This window comes from Telmatherina bonti, assembly GCF_933228915.1.
Source record: "Telmatherina bonti genome assembly, chromosome: 7".
NCBI classification, from domain to species: Eukaryota; Metazoa; Chordata; class Actinopteri; order Atheriniformes; family Telmatherinidae; genus Telmatherina; species Telmatherina bonti.
In genome coordinates this window covers 10,834,729-10,849,664 of record NC_136625.1, presented here as the reverse complement: position 1 = coordinate 10,849,664, position 14,936 = coordinate 10,834,729, and the positions used below count along the sequence as shown (strand labels likewise).

General features: G+C 36.7%; 1 protein-coding gene across 1 annotated transcript in view; it reads right to left on the bottom strand.

Annotated features, from left to right (window-relative positions):
* Window positions 1–14,936, bottom strand: part of LOC306758616 (neuropilin-1a-like) — a 101,511-nt gene that overhangs the window by 26,959 nt on the left and 59,616 nt on the right. The window contains exons 6-8 of the mRNA XM_079243952.1: window positions 13,876–14,042; window positions 2,037–2,192; window positions 358–502 (exon numbers count right to left, since the gene is read on the bottom strand). Of these exons, the coding sequence (XP_079100078.1) occupies window positions 358–502; window positions 2,037–2,192; window positions 13,876–14,042 (468 nt within the window). The remainder of the gene's footprint in view (window positions 1–357; window positions 503–2,036; window positions 2,193–13,875; window positions 14,043–14,936) is intronic.

The window sequence follows — 14,936 nt, the reverse complement described above, 5'->3', positions numbered from 1 at the left end:
CTGAGAGAGAGCGGCAGGAGATTCTCATCCTGCAAGCAATAAAGATGTTAGTTTGATTCACGATGTGCAAATGTGAGAAGTCTTTTATAGGAAGCATGCAGACTGAACAGATCCATGGACCCGCCAGCAGAAGCAAGTTGAACTTTACTCATTTGTTAAAAGAATTTTCTGCTTTTTAATACTAGCTGTGAATCTGAGCTGGGCCTCTACAATGGCTACATGTTGATACACGCATTTAAAAAGTCATTGAAAAGAAAGAAATAACATCCATTAATTCCAACAATGTGTATTTTTAATTGGATTCCAATCAATCCAGCAGTGCAAAGTGGGCATTTTGTGTAAGTTAGGTGATGTTACCTGATGTTCTGCAGCCGTAGATCTCAAAGCGCATACAGATTCCCTGCTCCCAGGACATGGGACGGATACGGATGTAGCGAGTCAGAGTCTGTTTGGGGAGGACGGCGCGAACTTCGTCTAGAGGGTTTTGGTTTCCCTGAAAGATCTGAAAATAAAGCAAGAGGATAAACAGATCAGAGATTTTTTTTACTTGGTTTTATGATATAATCTTTCACATTTCTATTAGTTCTGCTACTAAAACATAACTTTTCATTTCTGCTGCTCAGATCAACAGTGGTACAGCTCTACTACTAATCTGTATGGACTCTGTTACAAATGTAAATCCATGCCAAATCTCAGCTAAATGGACTTGTAGTGTTATAGTTGTGCACGACGGTCCAGATCAGAGGGCAAGTCCTGAGGGCTTCACACACCCTTAGACAACAGAAACTGAAGAACAACCCCTGAAACACTGCAGTTGTGTCCGAAATAGTTTATGCACTTGAAGACAAATTATGTAACTTTCTGACCATAAAACTCCGCGTCCCGGACTTGTTCAATTACATAGTCACACCTATCATGTGCATTTCTACAGCTGTTGCTACGCAGCAGCATCCTAAGGCTGAAAAACCAACACTACACAACTTTTACATTCGGGACATGACGTGAGCTTCACTTTATGGTATAATAAGGAATTGGCCGCTTTGAACACACAACGCTGCTGATTCAGCAAAAAAACGCAAAAAGATTAAAAGAGAGAAAGAGACTAAACAAAAGTCATTGTAAGAGCTAACAGGTCACGTTAGTTGGCCATCACAAGATGGAGGATGAATTAGCCATCGATAAGGACAATGACAAATGTTCTGTAGAGTGTCTTTAGAGCTGCAGATTGCTTCAGTTGAAAACAGCAATGAAAGACTACATATAACTGGAGTAGCTGCAGCTTTGTTTGGAAGCAAGTACACCAGATCTTTTTCAGAAATAGTTTAGATATAGTTGAAGCATAAAATCTATCTTTAACAAGAACATCAGACACTTTGACATTAGATTGATGTCTAAATATCTTGATCTGAGATTATTCATATATTCATTCAAATGTTTTTATTAATGCTTATTTAACTACACAAGTCAGGTTGAAAGCTGGGTAGAAGCTCAAACTTATTTAATCCCATCCCTATTATAAAAATATTATTTATGGGAGCAATAAGAATGCAAGTAAGAACCCAATCAGCTCTTTAAATGGCTTTATTTATATATCCCGTTCTCAGCACTTTTAACATGCTAATATTAATTCTTAAAACAGTATGATACAGTTGTAAGAAGCCTGTCATTGGTGTTATATCTAATTTGATGTATTGTTGATCTAGATGTGAGGATTACCAGTGTCTGTATGTCTGAATGCTGTCAATTTAACAGAGTGAAAATTCCATTAATGTTATGTATAAGATGTCTTGAAAATGGCTATTGCCCCCGACACCAATTTCCAGAGATGCAAAATCCCATTAATGTAATTAATTCTGATCATGGTTTGTGCAGATGTGAACTTGAGCACACAGCTCAGTCAAGGCTTAGATTAGACATACAGCCTCGGAAAACATGGATTCAGCAATCTCACTCATTGATTATAATGCAGAGTCCTTCATCAGTCATCAGTATTCGGTAGATAAGCATTATAAAAGCATTGGCTGACTCATTGTTACCTTCTGTTTTGAGCCCTCCTTCACCGTGACCCAGTCTTCTCCGTTGGAGCTTAAGTCTACTTTATAGGAACGGACGTAGTAGTGTTTCCTTGTCTCTTTTGAGATCGCTCCCTGAGTCCCGATGGCTGTAATGAATCTGAGAAACCCCAAGTCCACCTAGAAAAACAAACAATTACAGGAAGAGATTAATAAAAAAAATATCTGACAGGGTTTATTACAGCTGCATTCAGCTACACCAAAGGTTTACGGATAAAATACAATAAAACAATAAATCACTCAACAAGCTAAAAGGTTGAATTTAGGACAGTCCAGGTAAACAGTTTGAATGACTCCTAAAAGCAATTTATAAGTTAAACACAAATGACAAAGTAAAATCCAAAAGTTATGGTGGAATTTAGTATAACCTAACTATATAACTGTATAACCTAACAGTAAAAATTAGAAATTACATACATTGGTTAAACAAACTGACACCCTTATTGCGAACAGAACATAGCTACAACTTGTTGAAGCTGTAAAACCAGCTTTTTCTGCTAACGAATTTAGTTAAATAATAAGTAAAATACTCCTTAGCACATTACATAAAGTCACTTAACATTTAGGTAAAAGCTGGTTAGCTTAACTGTTAGCTAAACTATTAATTAGGCTCTTGTTTCTAAGTGCTTTTAGCAAAAGGTGCTTCAACAACCTTTTAGCCAAGTTGTAAGCTAGGCTTTAGGTAAATCTTTTCAACTAAGCTTTAAATTAAAAGAAGCCTTAGCTATGCTAAAGAAGTGCTTTAAGCTAAAAGTGCTTCAACAACCTTTAAGCTAAGTTGTAAGCTAGGCTTTAGCTAAAGCTTTTCAGCTATGCTTTAAATTAAAAGAAGCCTTAGCTTTGGTAAAGAATTGCTTTTAGCTAAAAGTGCTTAAAATGGCGCTTTTTAGCTAAGGTGGTTTGCAAAAAAAAAAAGAAAAAAAAGTTCAACGTCAGTCTTTGCATATCTCAAAAGCTAATTCACAGATATCTGGTAAGCTAGTTACAGATTCAATGGTAAAGTGTTAAAATTAATTTTAAGATCTAATGTAGAATTTATTGCTGGAAACTTTTGAGATAAAAAAAAAAAAGAAAGAATAGTTTTGCTATTTATGACGTTGATTTGGGATAACAGATATCTCCCTTTCTTCCGGTAAGTTTTGTCAAACAGTACTTAAACAAGGAGGATAAAGACTGCAGGCACAGAGGTTTGAGGTTATTTAACCTGAATGGTCTTCAGCATGAGGTTGTTTTGGCTTTAGGCACATCTAAGAATGTCACATTTTGTACTATTGCAACGTTTTAAAAAGCCTTTCAGGGAGCAAAACACATTCTGAAATGCAAAATACTATCACCAATTTTACACCAATTGTATAGACATATATATTTTAGTTGTATTGTACCATGTTTCATTTGAAGTGCTGGGAAAACGGGTTCATATCTCGTGTATTATATTGTTAGCTATCAATAAGCAGGATGTTTGAGAGAAAGACCTGATTTTCTAATATAGCCTCAACACATAAAGAGCTTTACAGAGAAACACAATGCTTTTTCTGCAGATAAACTGCCAAAAAGTATTTCAAGTATAATTATTCTGTTGAGTGTAGTATGATGAAACCGACGGCTGAAAATCCTCCGTCACTTCTATGTTGGTTTAAATAATGCAAAACGATATGGAAACAGTAAAGAAATGCAAATGCTGTTCATACCCATTTCTTTATTGACATTGAATTTGATTAATACTGTCTGAGCTTTAACAAAACATTCTTCTTTTACAACAGGGATGAAGCATGACATGTGATTTAGGTCATGCATTTGATCCAGACTTGTTGAGTCATGGATTCACTGTGGCTTGAGCCTCCCGCTGCTGATTCATGAAGCATGTCCAGAAGAGCCTGTTGTCTGAGATACAGAGAAGGCTGTGTGGCATCAAACTGAGAGAACGTATAAGTGTGTTAAGTGTGTGTGTGAGCCTGTTCTGAAATGATTTTTATGGTTGTTTATGTGCATTGCTAATGGCTATTATGTGACCTGTGTTGTGTGCATTGGTAACCGTCAAGGTTAAGAGGTTTTGCTAAAACAACATTAGTATTAATGAGGCAATGAAGAAAGATGTGAAACAAAGCTGCAAAAATAATCTTCCTATGTCCTTGGGACCATTTCCTGTTTATTTACCTGTTTTAATTTATTTACAATTTATCAAATTTAATTAAAATCACTTCCCAAACTCTTTTTTAACCAAACCAAACACAGAAAAGCTTATTCTTTGTGTTCTGTAAAGATCATACAGTTTATGTACAATGCTTCATATTTTACTTTGGGATTTGCTCCATTCATTGTCTCCAATGGGACTCAAAAGAAAACCAGATTTGCTGGAAAATTTGCTCCCTAACAGGTAATTTTCAGACATGTTGACGTTAACGTGAGCCTCAAAAGAAAATTTATGCCCATCTACTTGTTCTGTTTCAACATCTCCATGATTTTTATGAGCACACATACTATTAAATAGAAAAAAGGATTCGACAGATTTAAAAAAAAAAAAAAAAAGTTATCAGAAGGCATATTAGCCCCTGGTGTCACTAGAACTGAATTAATTAAATCATTGGGATTGTTAAGTAAAATTTTAAGAAACATCCTTAGAGGAAGGCTTTAGGAGGAGGACAAGCTTTCTTCTACATCATCTCCTGCTACGACATGTTAAAACATCTGCTTTGAAAAGTGTTTATTAGCTGATATTGAGGGTGATCAGCTGTCGCAGCTCATGTGACACATAAAGCTGTAAAACTGTTATATGTGTGGACTCTGTCTCCTCTCTAACAACAATTAACACCCTTTAAACCGACATATCAAAGGCTTAACAGCAGATATGACACATACTTTCATACATGAAACATATAACATCCTAAAATATGATTTTTAAAACAAGAATAGCTTTTAAAATTGATGACTTTTTTAAATTTAGTTATTTTACAGACAATGAGTAAATTTTAGCTCCATAGCTTAAATTTGTTTAAAACTATTGTCTGGTGGTCGAGGATTTGATGTGTAGGAAAGGTTTGTTGTCTTGTGTCTGATTAAATTAGAAAATCTCTTAGAGCGAACATTAAAACAAGAGGTCTTGGGACTCTCCAAACAACCTAAAAATACAAAAGAATCCAATTAGAAGTGATTTTTATCTAATTTTACTGTCATAAAGCCAAAGGCTAACTCTGTCAAAGTGTTTTTTTCATTTCTAATAGCTAAATGTGATCATATATATCTATATATATATATATATATACAAGAGCACACTTTTTCAAAGAAATTCTTTATCTCAGTGAAGTTCCAGTAACATTATCATATTTCTTGGAAATACTTTCTCTATTTCTTCCCCTTTTTTCATAAAATTATGATCTTAGGGGCAAAAAAAAAAAAACCCAAAAAAGATAAAGACTTGTTCAAATGTCTTTTTCTTTTTTATCTAACTGCAACCAAGCAGCAGCATGTAGAAACAAGGCTGTTCAAAGTGCTCCAACAGAAGGAGATATGAAAAGATTAATAAAGTGATATTTATCATCAAAGAGAGCAGGAAGTGATAACAAAGAGCCTCACAGTCCTAACGCAGTCCAGCAATACTTGTGCTTATCTAAAATGAAGAATTCTTCACCAAGTTGCTTCTGTAAGCCCATTTATAGTCGTCACATCAATTTTCTGCAAACTGTATTAAAGCATGAAATCAGTTACAGCATGTAATAAATGGGTGCCACTCCCTATTCGACTTTTATTTCATTTCCGTTGGACTGGATCGCTTATTTGTCGAGGTTGGAAATGAACAGTTGGATGCCAGCAAATGCTCAGTGCTGCAGTATGTGGGGATGCATGCTCGATGCGGGGTGTAATCTTCGGCCAGGGAGACGTCGCTGTACATGGGAAGAACCAAAGCATGAGCTGGTTTCTCCCACTGAGAAGAGCAGGAAATAGCACCCCGTGGGTCTGTGTGGGCTCTGTGACTGACAGGGAGACCCCTGGGAACCATGTTGTGTGGGATTGTTTGTCACCACTCCCAACTGGCTTCTCAGCTAAATTCCCAGGAATGCTTCCCTCCCATATGCAAAGCATAAAATGTGGGACAGAGATGTTGAATGTAGGTGTTGCTTTGAAAAATTATTTTTGTTCATTCAAATTTAAATGACTGAACAGAGGAGATTAAAACTGAATAAAGAAATAAAAATAAAGCAAACTTCTGGTTACCACAAAAGGAACTAGATTGGAGAGGAGTAGATTTGGTGACATTCTGGTCAGGTTTCGAGAAAATGTATAATTATTCTTACAGCTGGGCGGTATGTCGATATATATCCTTTGGACGATAGAAAATGTCTATTGTTTCATATGAGGCTCTATCGTTTGGTGCTTTACTGCAGTATTTTACGTCAAGATGTGCTTCACGGCATGCACGCTGCAATATAAACAAACATGAAAAAAAGACGGTAGCAGATGTTTTTCAGAGCAGGATAATTCACTAAAAGATGAGCAGCCAATCAAAACTGATGAGCTTTTTCATAAAAGATGGGAAATTTCTGTCGCATGGATGTTTGAATATAAAAAAACAGACGCCCCGACAACAGGCATTTACCCATGAAACGCCATACGGCCATAGTTCCCCCAGATGGAAGGAGATCACTGCTGCCGTTACCAAGCATATCTGACACATAACGGATGACTGACAACATTACATAAACAAATTTTTTTTTATTTTTTAAGAATAGCAGTTTACATGGTTTTTAAGTGATTGTGAACTTCTTAGCTTCCCTGAAATCAAACAAAACGTATTTTTTTTCAAGATAATTTTGTTCAAGACTGAATCGTTCCAGTTCAAAACGAACATCTTATCTGGTGATCTCATGTGAACCACCAAAACCTTTAAGATCCCTTTTTTGACCCAAGTTTAAACTAAACAAGGACAATCAGGGTTTAGTTTTTATGTTGCTAATGTCTCGGCATTAATGAATCCCATTTAATTTCCCTAATTTGCTGCACACTGAACTGCTCTTTCTCAATGTTTGTTTTATAAAAGAACAGTCTCCTAAAAAATTTTTTTCCCTGCTTTAATCAGGAAAAGCTCATCATTTACTGAAATGCTTTGCCTCAGTTTAATTCTCTACACTTCCTCCGTCTAATGACTGAAGGTTATTGCTTTTCCATTTTGTAATTACTCAACACTTGGTGTTGCCTTCCATTTATACCACTAAAACCGTCTCACTTAAGGCTTTTTAATGAAGAAAACAAAACGCAGGAAGGGTCCATAATTCAGTCCAAGTTAGGCTAAATGGGATTAAACATGGCTGCTTCCTGCCAAAATGGCACACTATTTCAAAGTCAGTAAGAGAAAAGCCTTTATTAATGAATTCTCGGCTAAAGTTGCAGTGTTTCCGACATCGCCTTGAGGACTTTGTGAATGCAGTGGACTGCAAGCTGGGAGAAAAACCTTTAATTTTTTTCTCTTGCCATGAAAACACTAGACTCCCGCATGGGGAATGTGGAAATATGGATGTTTTTTTCTTCTTCATTTTTTCCTAAATATTTCATTCTGTTGCCATTTTTCTTTTATTTACATTAAATCTAATTTTGTTGTTAAGTGTTCCCTTCATCCTGTAATTTAAGTTGCTGGAAGATTTGGACATGTTTCTCCCACTGTTGAAAAATGTTTCTGCTGACATGTTTAATATATCTGCTTAAAACTAGTTCACACTTGTCATTTTTAGAACCAATTCTTGGAGATCCATCCATCTCTTTTGTGAAATTATGGCCAATTATTGTTGATTTCTGACTAGAATTGACAGCCTACTCACTGAAAGGATCAGCAAGTGACCACCTCAATGTAACTAACAAAAGTAAATTAGAAAAACTATTTAAATATCGCATTACTGAATGTATTGTATTTTTTATATTAAAAGTTGCAGTATTGTTATAGTTAATATACATGACAAAAAAACAAGATTTAATTATCTTCTATGGCAGCTGAATTTATTTTCAGGCCACTCACTTGCAGAGCATCTACTGTAAAATTAAACTGGATTTTATTATTATGGATAACTGTTGCATTTATTTATCATCAGAAATAAAATCTGGTACTAAAGCATTCAGTTTATATCAGTCTACAACGATGCAGAAATCCAAAACCAGTTTTCCAGGTAATGGATTTTACGTCACCACTGCATGGCAACAAGTCAGTTATCCATTGACCCACTGCTGATTGGCTGCTCTAAAAGAATAAATGACAGTTTTTTACTGTTATTGGTTAACAAGGAGCTTTTACTGCTAAAGTATTAGCAATTGATGCATTTTTAATTAAAAGTGATCAGTAAAATGGCAAAACACTGTTTTATATCGCCAGTAGGTAAAACACTAACTCACTATGCTGTGCCAAATCATCTTTTGGAGTCATTTTAAAACAACACTTTTACCATCTTAGTTGCAGTTTTTCATCAAATGATCGCATAAGTAATGAATCTATCACCAGTTTCATGAGTCTGCTTACTCATTTACATGCTTGGAATTTACATTACCAGAAAAATGCATTAAAAAAAACCCCGGAAAATATGACAATCTACATGAAAATGGCTGACAAACTTACATGGTGGATGCTGAAATGATTAAAACATTTCTGATTGCCCTTCTAAATCTTGCAGAGTGATTTTTTTGACATGATAATGTATCTGCTTAGAGACCTTTACAACCACTGGGTCCATAACATCTAATTGCAGAATATCTACACGGCTCCTTGTCGCTGATGGAGAGGAATCATGTTCTCATTTTTGTTTATTTCCTTTTAGGAGCCTGGAGGTTTCCAAGTTGAAGAACAGACTAATTAGATTCACTTTATTTGATGGATGAAACAACCTGCATTTCATCGCCTCTTTTAGCCTCTCCCATTTCACTGTTTGAAGGTTTATGATTAGAGCAGCGTAAAATCTCTAGACTTCTGTCATCACAACCACTAACATGCTGCATCTATGTTTGTAAGACTGATCAGTGTTGACGTTTGTTAATGATATTTCCCCGGTGAAGTTCAGTGTGGCAGAGGTCTCCTCTGGATGGCGCGACCCTGCAGGATCTTTTGTTTCCCAGTTCCCCTCTTCCCTGGTTTTGACAAAGCTCCTCGCTCACTTGAAGCCTAAATGTGTTTTCCAGATGTACGAAACTGAGCTCTTCCTGGTGTTTTTAATGTGATCCTGAAGACAAACGACAGGGTGTCTATAAATACCTGAAGCACGGGGAAGGAAGCCTTTCCTGGTTTTACATCACTGCTCTCAATAACAAATTGATTTAGCACAAGTTGTAATGATGCACCTAATGCCCTGTTTGGAGAAAAGAAGGTTATTTGATTCTTTCAGTACTTTTAATCCAGTAAATCTAGTTTTATTTATTTGAGATGAGGCCAAGTTTCTTGTTTCAAGTGGATGAGTCAGTACAGCGACAAGTATGGACGCTGATTTATCTGAAAGCTACATAATGAGCTCAGTGTCCGCTGCCACTGCAGATGCCAACCTGACATCATGAACAGTAACCTGAAATAGCATCAATGAAATATATATATGTCTCTAAATGAATAATTAAGGTGTTTGCAACAAGCAAAAAAGAACAAAGTCGTAATTTTCCTCCCAAGTGAGATGAATTGAGAGCCGTAAAGCAAACGTTGCTGTGCAGAGTCGGCCACGCACCACACTTAATCAAAGAAAATGGAAAATCCTCTTCACAAAAACCGCCGCTCATAACTCAAATGGCTCACTGAGGCAGAGCAACAGCGTCGGTTCAGAAAGCCATAAATCACAGAGGCAGGGGGGATGGTCTGCTGTTTCTGAAGGATCAAGTGCCAAAGAAGCTTTCCCTGAACAACAGAAGTGTGCACACACGCATGCAAAGCTTTTCTTCACACGCTAACGTGGACGCGGACGCTTCTGGACTCAGGTTGGCAGTGCAAACTGAGTGGAGAGATGAAACAAGGTGCTCGTTCAGTATCTCTCCTGTTGGGAAACGCTGAGGCCGGTCAGAGGTCATGTGCAGAGAAACCCAATGTTCGACCAGGTTCAGTTCACAATGCAGTAAAACAAAAGAAGCTTAAATGGTGTCTGGTTTAAGGGCGCACAGAGACATGCAAATGGCTCGACTAAACATACCTGGGGTCAGGTAGTTTTCTTTTTAAGCAACATAATTAATACCAAAGTATGAAGTAAGTCAACAGGAGCCCACAGCTATTTTTTTTTACACAAGGTCATGAGAGAATCTGATATATTGAACTGTATGAATTTATAGATAACTCCATTTTTAACTTGATTTGGGGACACTGTCATCACCATCTTGTAAAGAGAAATTTCTAACACAAAAGTCTGAATTATTGCATTTTACTTCCACATTTTACGTCCACAAATTAATGTCCTGTTTCCAATCATGTTTGTCAACGGTGGGTGTCTCCTTTCCTCACCAGTGCACACAGTACATTACAAATGGCAGCTTTGTAATAATTTCCCCACCGGCCCAAAAGCAAATCACTACTCCTCTGCTGAAATATCACATGCTATTAATAATGTTACCACATCATTACTTCCTCAGAGTGGACACACAGCCTGAAGATGTGGAGCTAACAAAAGGTGTAGAAGCTGCTCACTTTGCCAAGTGGGAGATTCACACTTCTTTGTGATTGTAAACTGTAGCGTACAGGCACTTAAGTTAACTTTATTAGTACCGTTTGTGGTTCAATATTAAATATACACAGACATTTTGCTCTGTGTTTACATGAAGCATCACACAGTTGCTGCACACCTATGTCGTGAATATTCCGTTCCACCAAAGCTGCCCTTTAGTAGTGAGATCTGGTGACTGTGGAGGCCATTTAAGTGCAGTGAACTCATTGTCATGAGCTTTGTGGCACGGTGGTAGCCATCAGAAGATGCAACACGGTGGTTATTCTGATGCTTAGTCTGAACTTCAGGAAGTCATCTTGACCATGTCTGTGTCAAAATGTCAACACTATTCTCCTATATATTGCCCTATAGTCCTGATAACATATTCTAGGGGTTTCCAAATGTCCAGAAAGAAAGGTAGCGCACTCAAAACCACCTACACTGCGCTTTGAAAAGCAGTGAGTATTGACAGTCACTAGACGGGTCAATTTTGACGACAATGCATTGCAGGCGTGAGCTCTAAACGGCGCACGAAGGAGGGAAGCAAATTAATTAAACAAAACTCAAGAAATATTGAATATAAAACAAAGAAACAATAAAATACAATACAGGGAAATATTTTCACCCTGGAATGTGGCCTGCATTTTGAATGACATGTTGACATGCATTGTGGTTGCCGTGGTGACAACAAGTAGTCATGTAAAATGCAGCGAGGGAAAAAATAGTCAACTTTGTATTAAAATCACCAGCAAATTAAATCCAAAGAGTTGTTGCTATGTGATTGGCTATTTGTGTTAACAAGCACATCAACAGCTGGACTTAATAAAGTGGTTGGTGAGTGCTATAATAATAGAAATGTCCAAAGACAGACATGAGAAAAGCTCTATAGAGGGACTACTATTATTTAATCACAGAATCTGTCTACATGTAGTGGTGAATAAAGTTTTTCTGTCTTTCTAAAAATTAACAATAAATCTTGATTATCTCAAATGTTCATTTTAAGTCCTCCAAGCAACTCCTATTTTTCCAAAAAAACATCTCAAAATAACAATACTGATAAAAAATAACATGAATTGCTTAAACATTTCATCCAATATTGTTAAGGCTATGTTTTAATTGTATTCTGTGACCCTCAGTTAAACTCACTCACTTTCCATACAGTATATAAACCCATTGACCTCAATTAAATGATCGTCCTTCATTTCCTTACATCCCAGAGGACCCAGTTGTGAGCCAGTAGCTAAAAGAAGTCCCCAGATAGACAATAGAAAACCACAAGTACTAATCCAGCACTGACGTTGTTTTCCTGTCTGCTTCCTGTTGTAAGCCCCACAGGAGGGAAGTGAGGGTCTGTTCTTATTGCTCAGGGCATTGTGAGTCTTCCTCTATGAGTTCCTGCCCTGGACAATAGGACAGTCCTGGACTGCAGCCGCACCTTATTACTGTTTCTATAAATCTGACTGACCCATCGCACTTAGAATTAGCTTTCTAGTTCCAAATCCTATTAGAGAAAGAAAAATACATGATCTTATTTAGGTTTTAAACTCCAATTATAAGCAGGCACAGACTCATAAATAATTTAAGTTTTGACAAAAGTTGTTTCGGTGTAGTTTGGTATTTTAAAGCCATGACAATTCCAACAAAATCAGATTATAGTTCCTGTAATTTTAGCTAAATGTGATGAACTCCACTGCATTCTTAGATAACACATAAAAATACTAAATAAAAAACAGTGCCATATGGTGAATTATGTCCACATTTCTGAAAGCTTGTATTGTTTTAACGGTGGCAACACCTTTACTCAGATCAACTTTGATGTGTTTTGCTAAATTTACCTTAAAATATTAGGCTTTTGGTAGGTTGGTAGATTGAAAAATATGCTAAAATTATATATATGAAAATATATGAAAAAGTAGCAACAAAAGGACCAAGAAACAAATAAAAATTAAAAATCTAGATGGTATCTCTTGACTACATAGTTACATTTACTTGACTTGTAATGGACGCAAAAGTTACCGCTAGCTAGCTGCTGTAGATAGCTAGCAGCTACAGCTAGCTGGTGAGAAAAACATAATTTATATGGAGCCCTATTTCCCTTTGGATTGTTTGTTTATTTTTATACAAGAAAGGCTCTTAACTTTGTGTTTTAGATGACCCAACACCATGATTACTAAACAAGGCTATATTTCGTTATAAAGAAGTAAAGACAGCAGCTAGCTTGTTTGGACATAACGTTTCGGCACTTTCTCTGACATACACATGAGCATTTATACTAACAGCAGACAGCTTATTTGACATGTTTTGAGGTGGAAACCTATAAAGAAGACGGAATAAAGAGGAAACAAGTGAGAAAATCCTATGTGGTTATATGTAAAGCCATTAAATTTTAGTTTAAAGAGGATCTGAGCACATAGGTTCGGAAATTATCATTAGTTGGCTTAACCTCTTTTAATTGATGCATTCACATGTTTCTCCTGTTAATCTTCCAATCCTGATGCCAAAGAAATTCTGTTTTATGGCCATCAATATTTAGCCAACACACACTTCTACCTATTTGGGTTTGCACAGTAGCCTGTTTAGTGAAGTAGTAAAGATGCAAAACAAAACTGTGAAAGGTTTTACATCTCAGGCTGCTATGTAACATTTCACAGTGAAGATAAGAAATCTGTGTTACAGAGGCAGGTGTCAATAAATTATGCAAGTTTGGTTATGTTTTCTACCATCAAGCATCCCTGTAATGTGCAGAGAAGTGGTACAAATGACTGAACAATATTCAGACCAGATGTGAGCAAGAGCTTCAAGTGCAAACAGTGAGCTGGGTTTTTCCACAGGGAAATCGAGATGAATTTATTTTAGGATCAGACAAAAAACGAGAATTGATGTGACATAATTTTATTTTGTGTAATCCACGCTGTTTCACTTGATATAGTATTATATGTGTGTATGTAAATGTAGAATAGTCAATGCAAAACAACCAGGATACATTGGATAAATATCAAACCATCAAAAGGTCCTGATTCTGAATCTATTGTAAATAATGTTACATGTACAGTAACTAAAGGGGAAGCATAAAAAGCAGACAATCCAAAGGGACCATTAATGGGTATTTTCATGCATTTATTCTGAGGTTGAGCACTTCTAAGTGTTGTAGTTATATAACTGACCTGTATCCATTCCCTGATGGTGTCATCCGAGGGCGTCCAGCCATTCTCCTGGTAGTTGAGACGCGAGCGTTCAGGGGACCAGTTGGAGTTATACTGCGAGGAAGCGGTGATCTGGTCTGATGAAATTTCCCCAGACTCCATTCCCAGCGGCTCCATACAGGCAAAATCTGTCAAAAACAGACACACTTCAGACAAAAACCCAATGAAGGTTTCCTTCTAGTGACTCTTCTTTAGCTGTGAAGGAATAGAGTTCATCTAGCCATATAAATGGCCCACAATGCCTGTAATAAAGGCTTAAATGATTAGTAGGGCTTGAGAAAAAGGGTACTTTATGGTTTCCAAAAACATGATTGGGTCTAAGGGATAGGTTAAAAAAAAAAAATGACGAAGGTATCCACATGACAAGTAAACCAAGTGAAATGGTGACTGGAAATTGTTAATAAAGGTTTAAAGAAAACATAAATCATTAAGAGTTTAAAAAGTGCATTACATACTTTTTTTCTTGTTGTTCTTTACACTATCATTGCTTGTGGCTGAATTGATCGTTTAACTCCGGAGCAGGGCTCCTCAAGTTACAACCATAAATCTTCGCTGGGGAAAAAAAAGCTAATTTGTGTCAGCCAGGAAAACAAGTGAGCATTTTATTAGAGTGCTGCTCAGACATTGAGAGGGAGCCTGTCCCTGCTCCCTGCGGGGAAGTCAACAACGGGTCATTTCAAAAACTTCTGTGGTGGCCGTTTGGTAACACTGATACGTCCATGCAGTAACCACACACTCACATAAGACTCGTATGTGCACATGCAAAGGTAAATAACAAAAAGCTACCTTTTGAATTACATTATTTTCTGTTCCTAACATTTACTTCTGACATTGGTGTGATTTTTTATTAGTCTACTGAAGCAATAAGTGTTTGCTAATAGAAAGGATGATAAGAATGGAAGTAATTGTGTTAAATCGGCATGTAATATAGTCTCATATTGATCTCTGACACCTGATTCGATTGTAATCATATCGTAGCAGAATTACAGATGTTGGCAACCACTGAATTGTTATCCATTTTA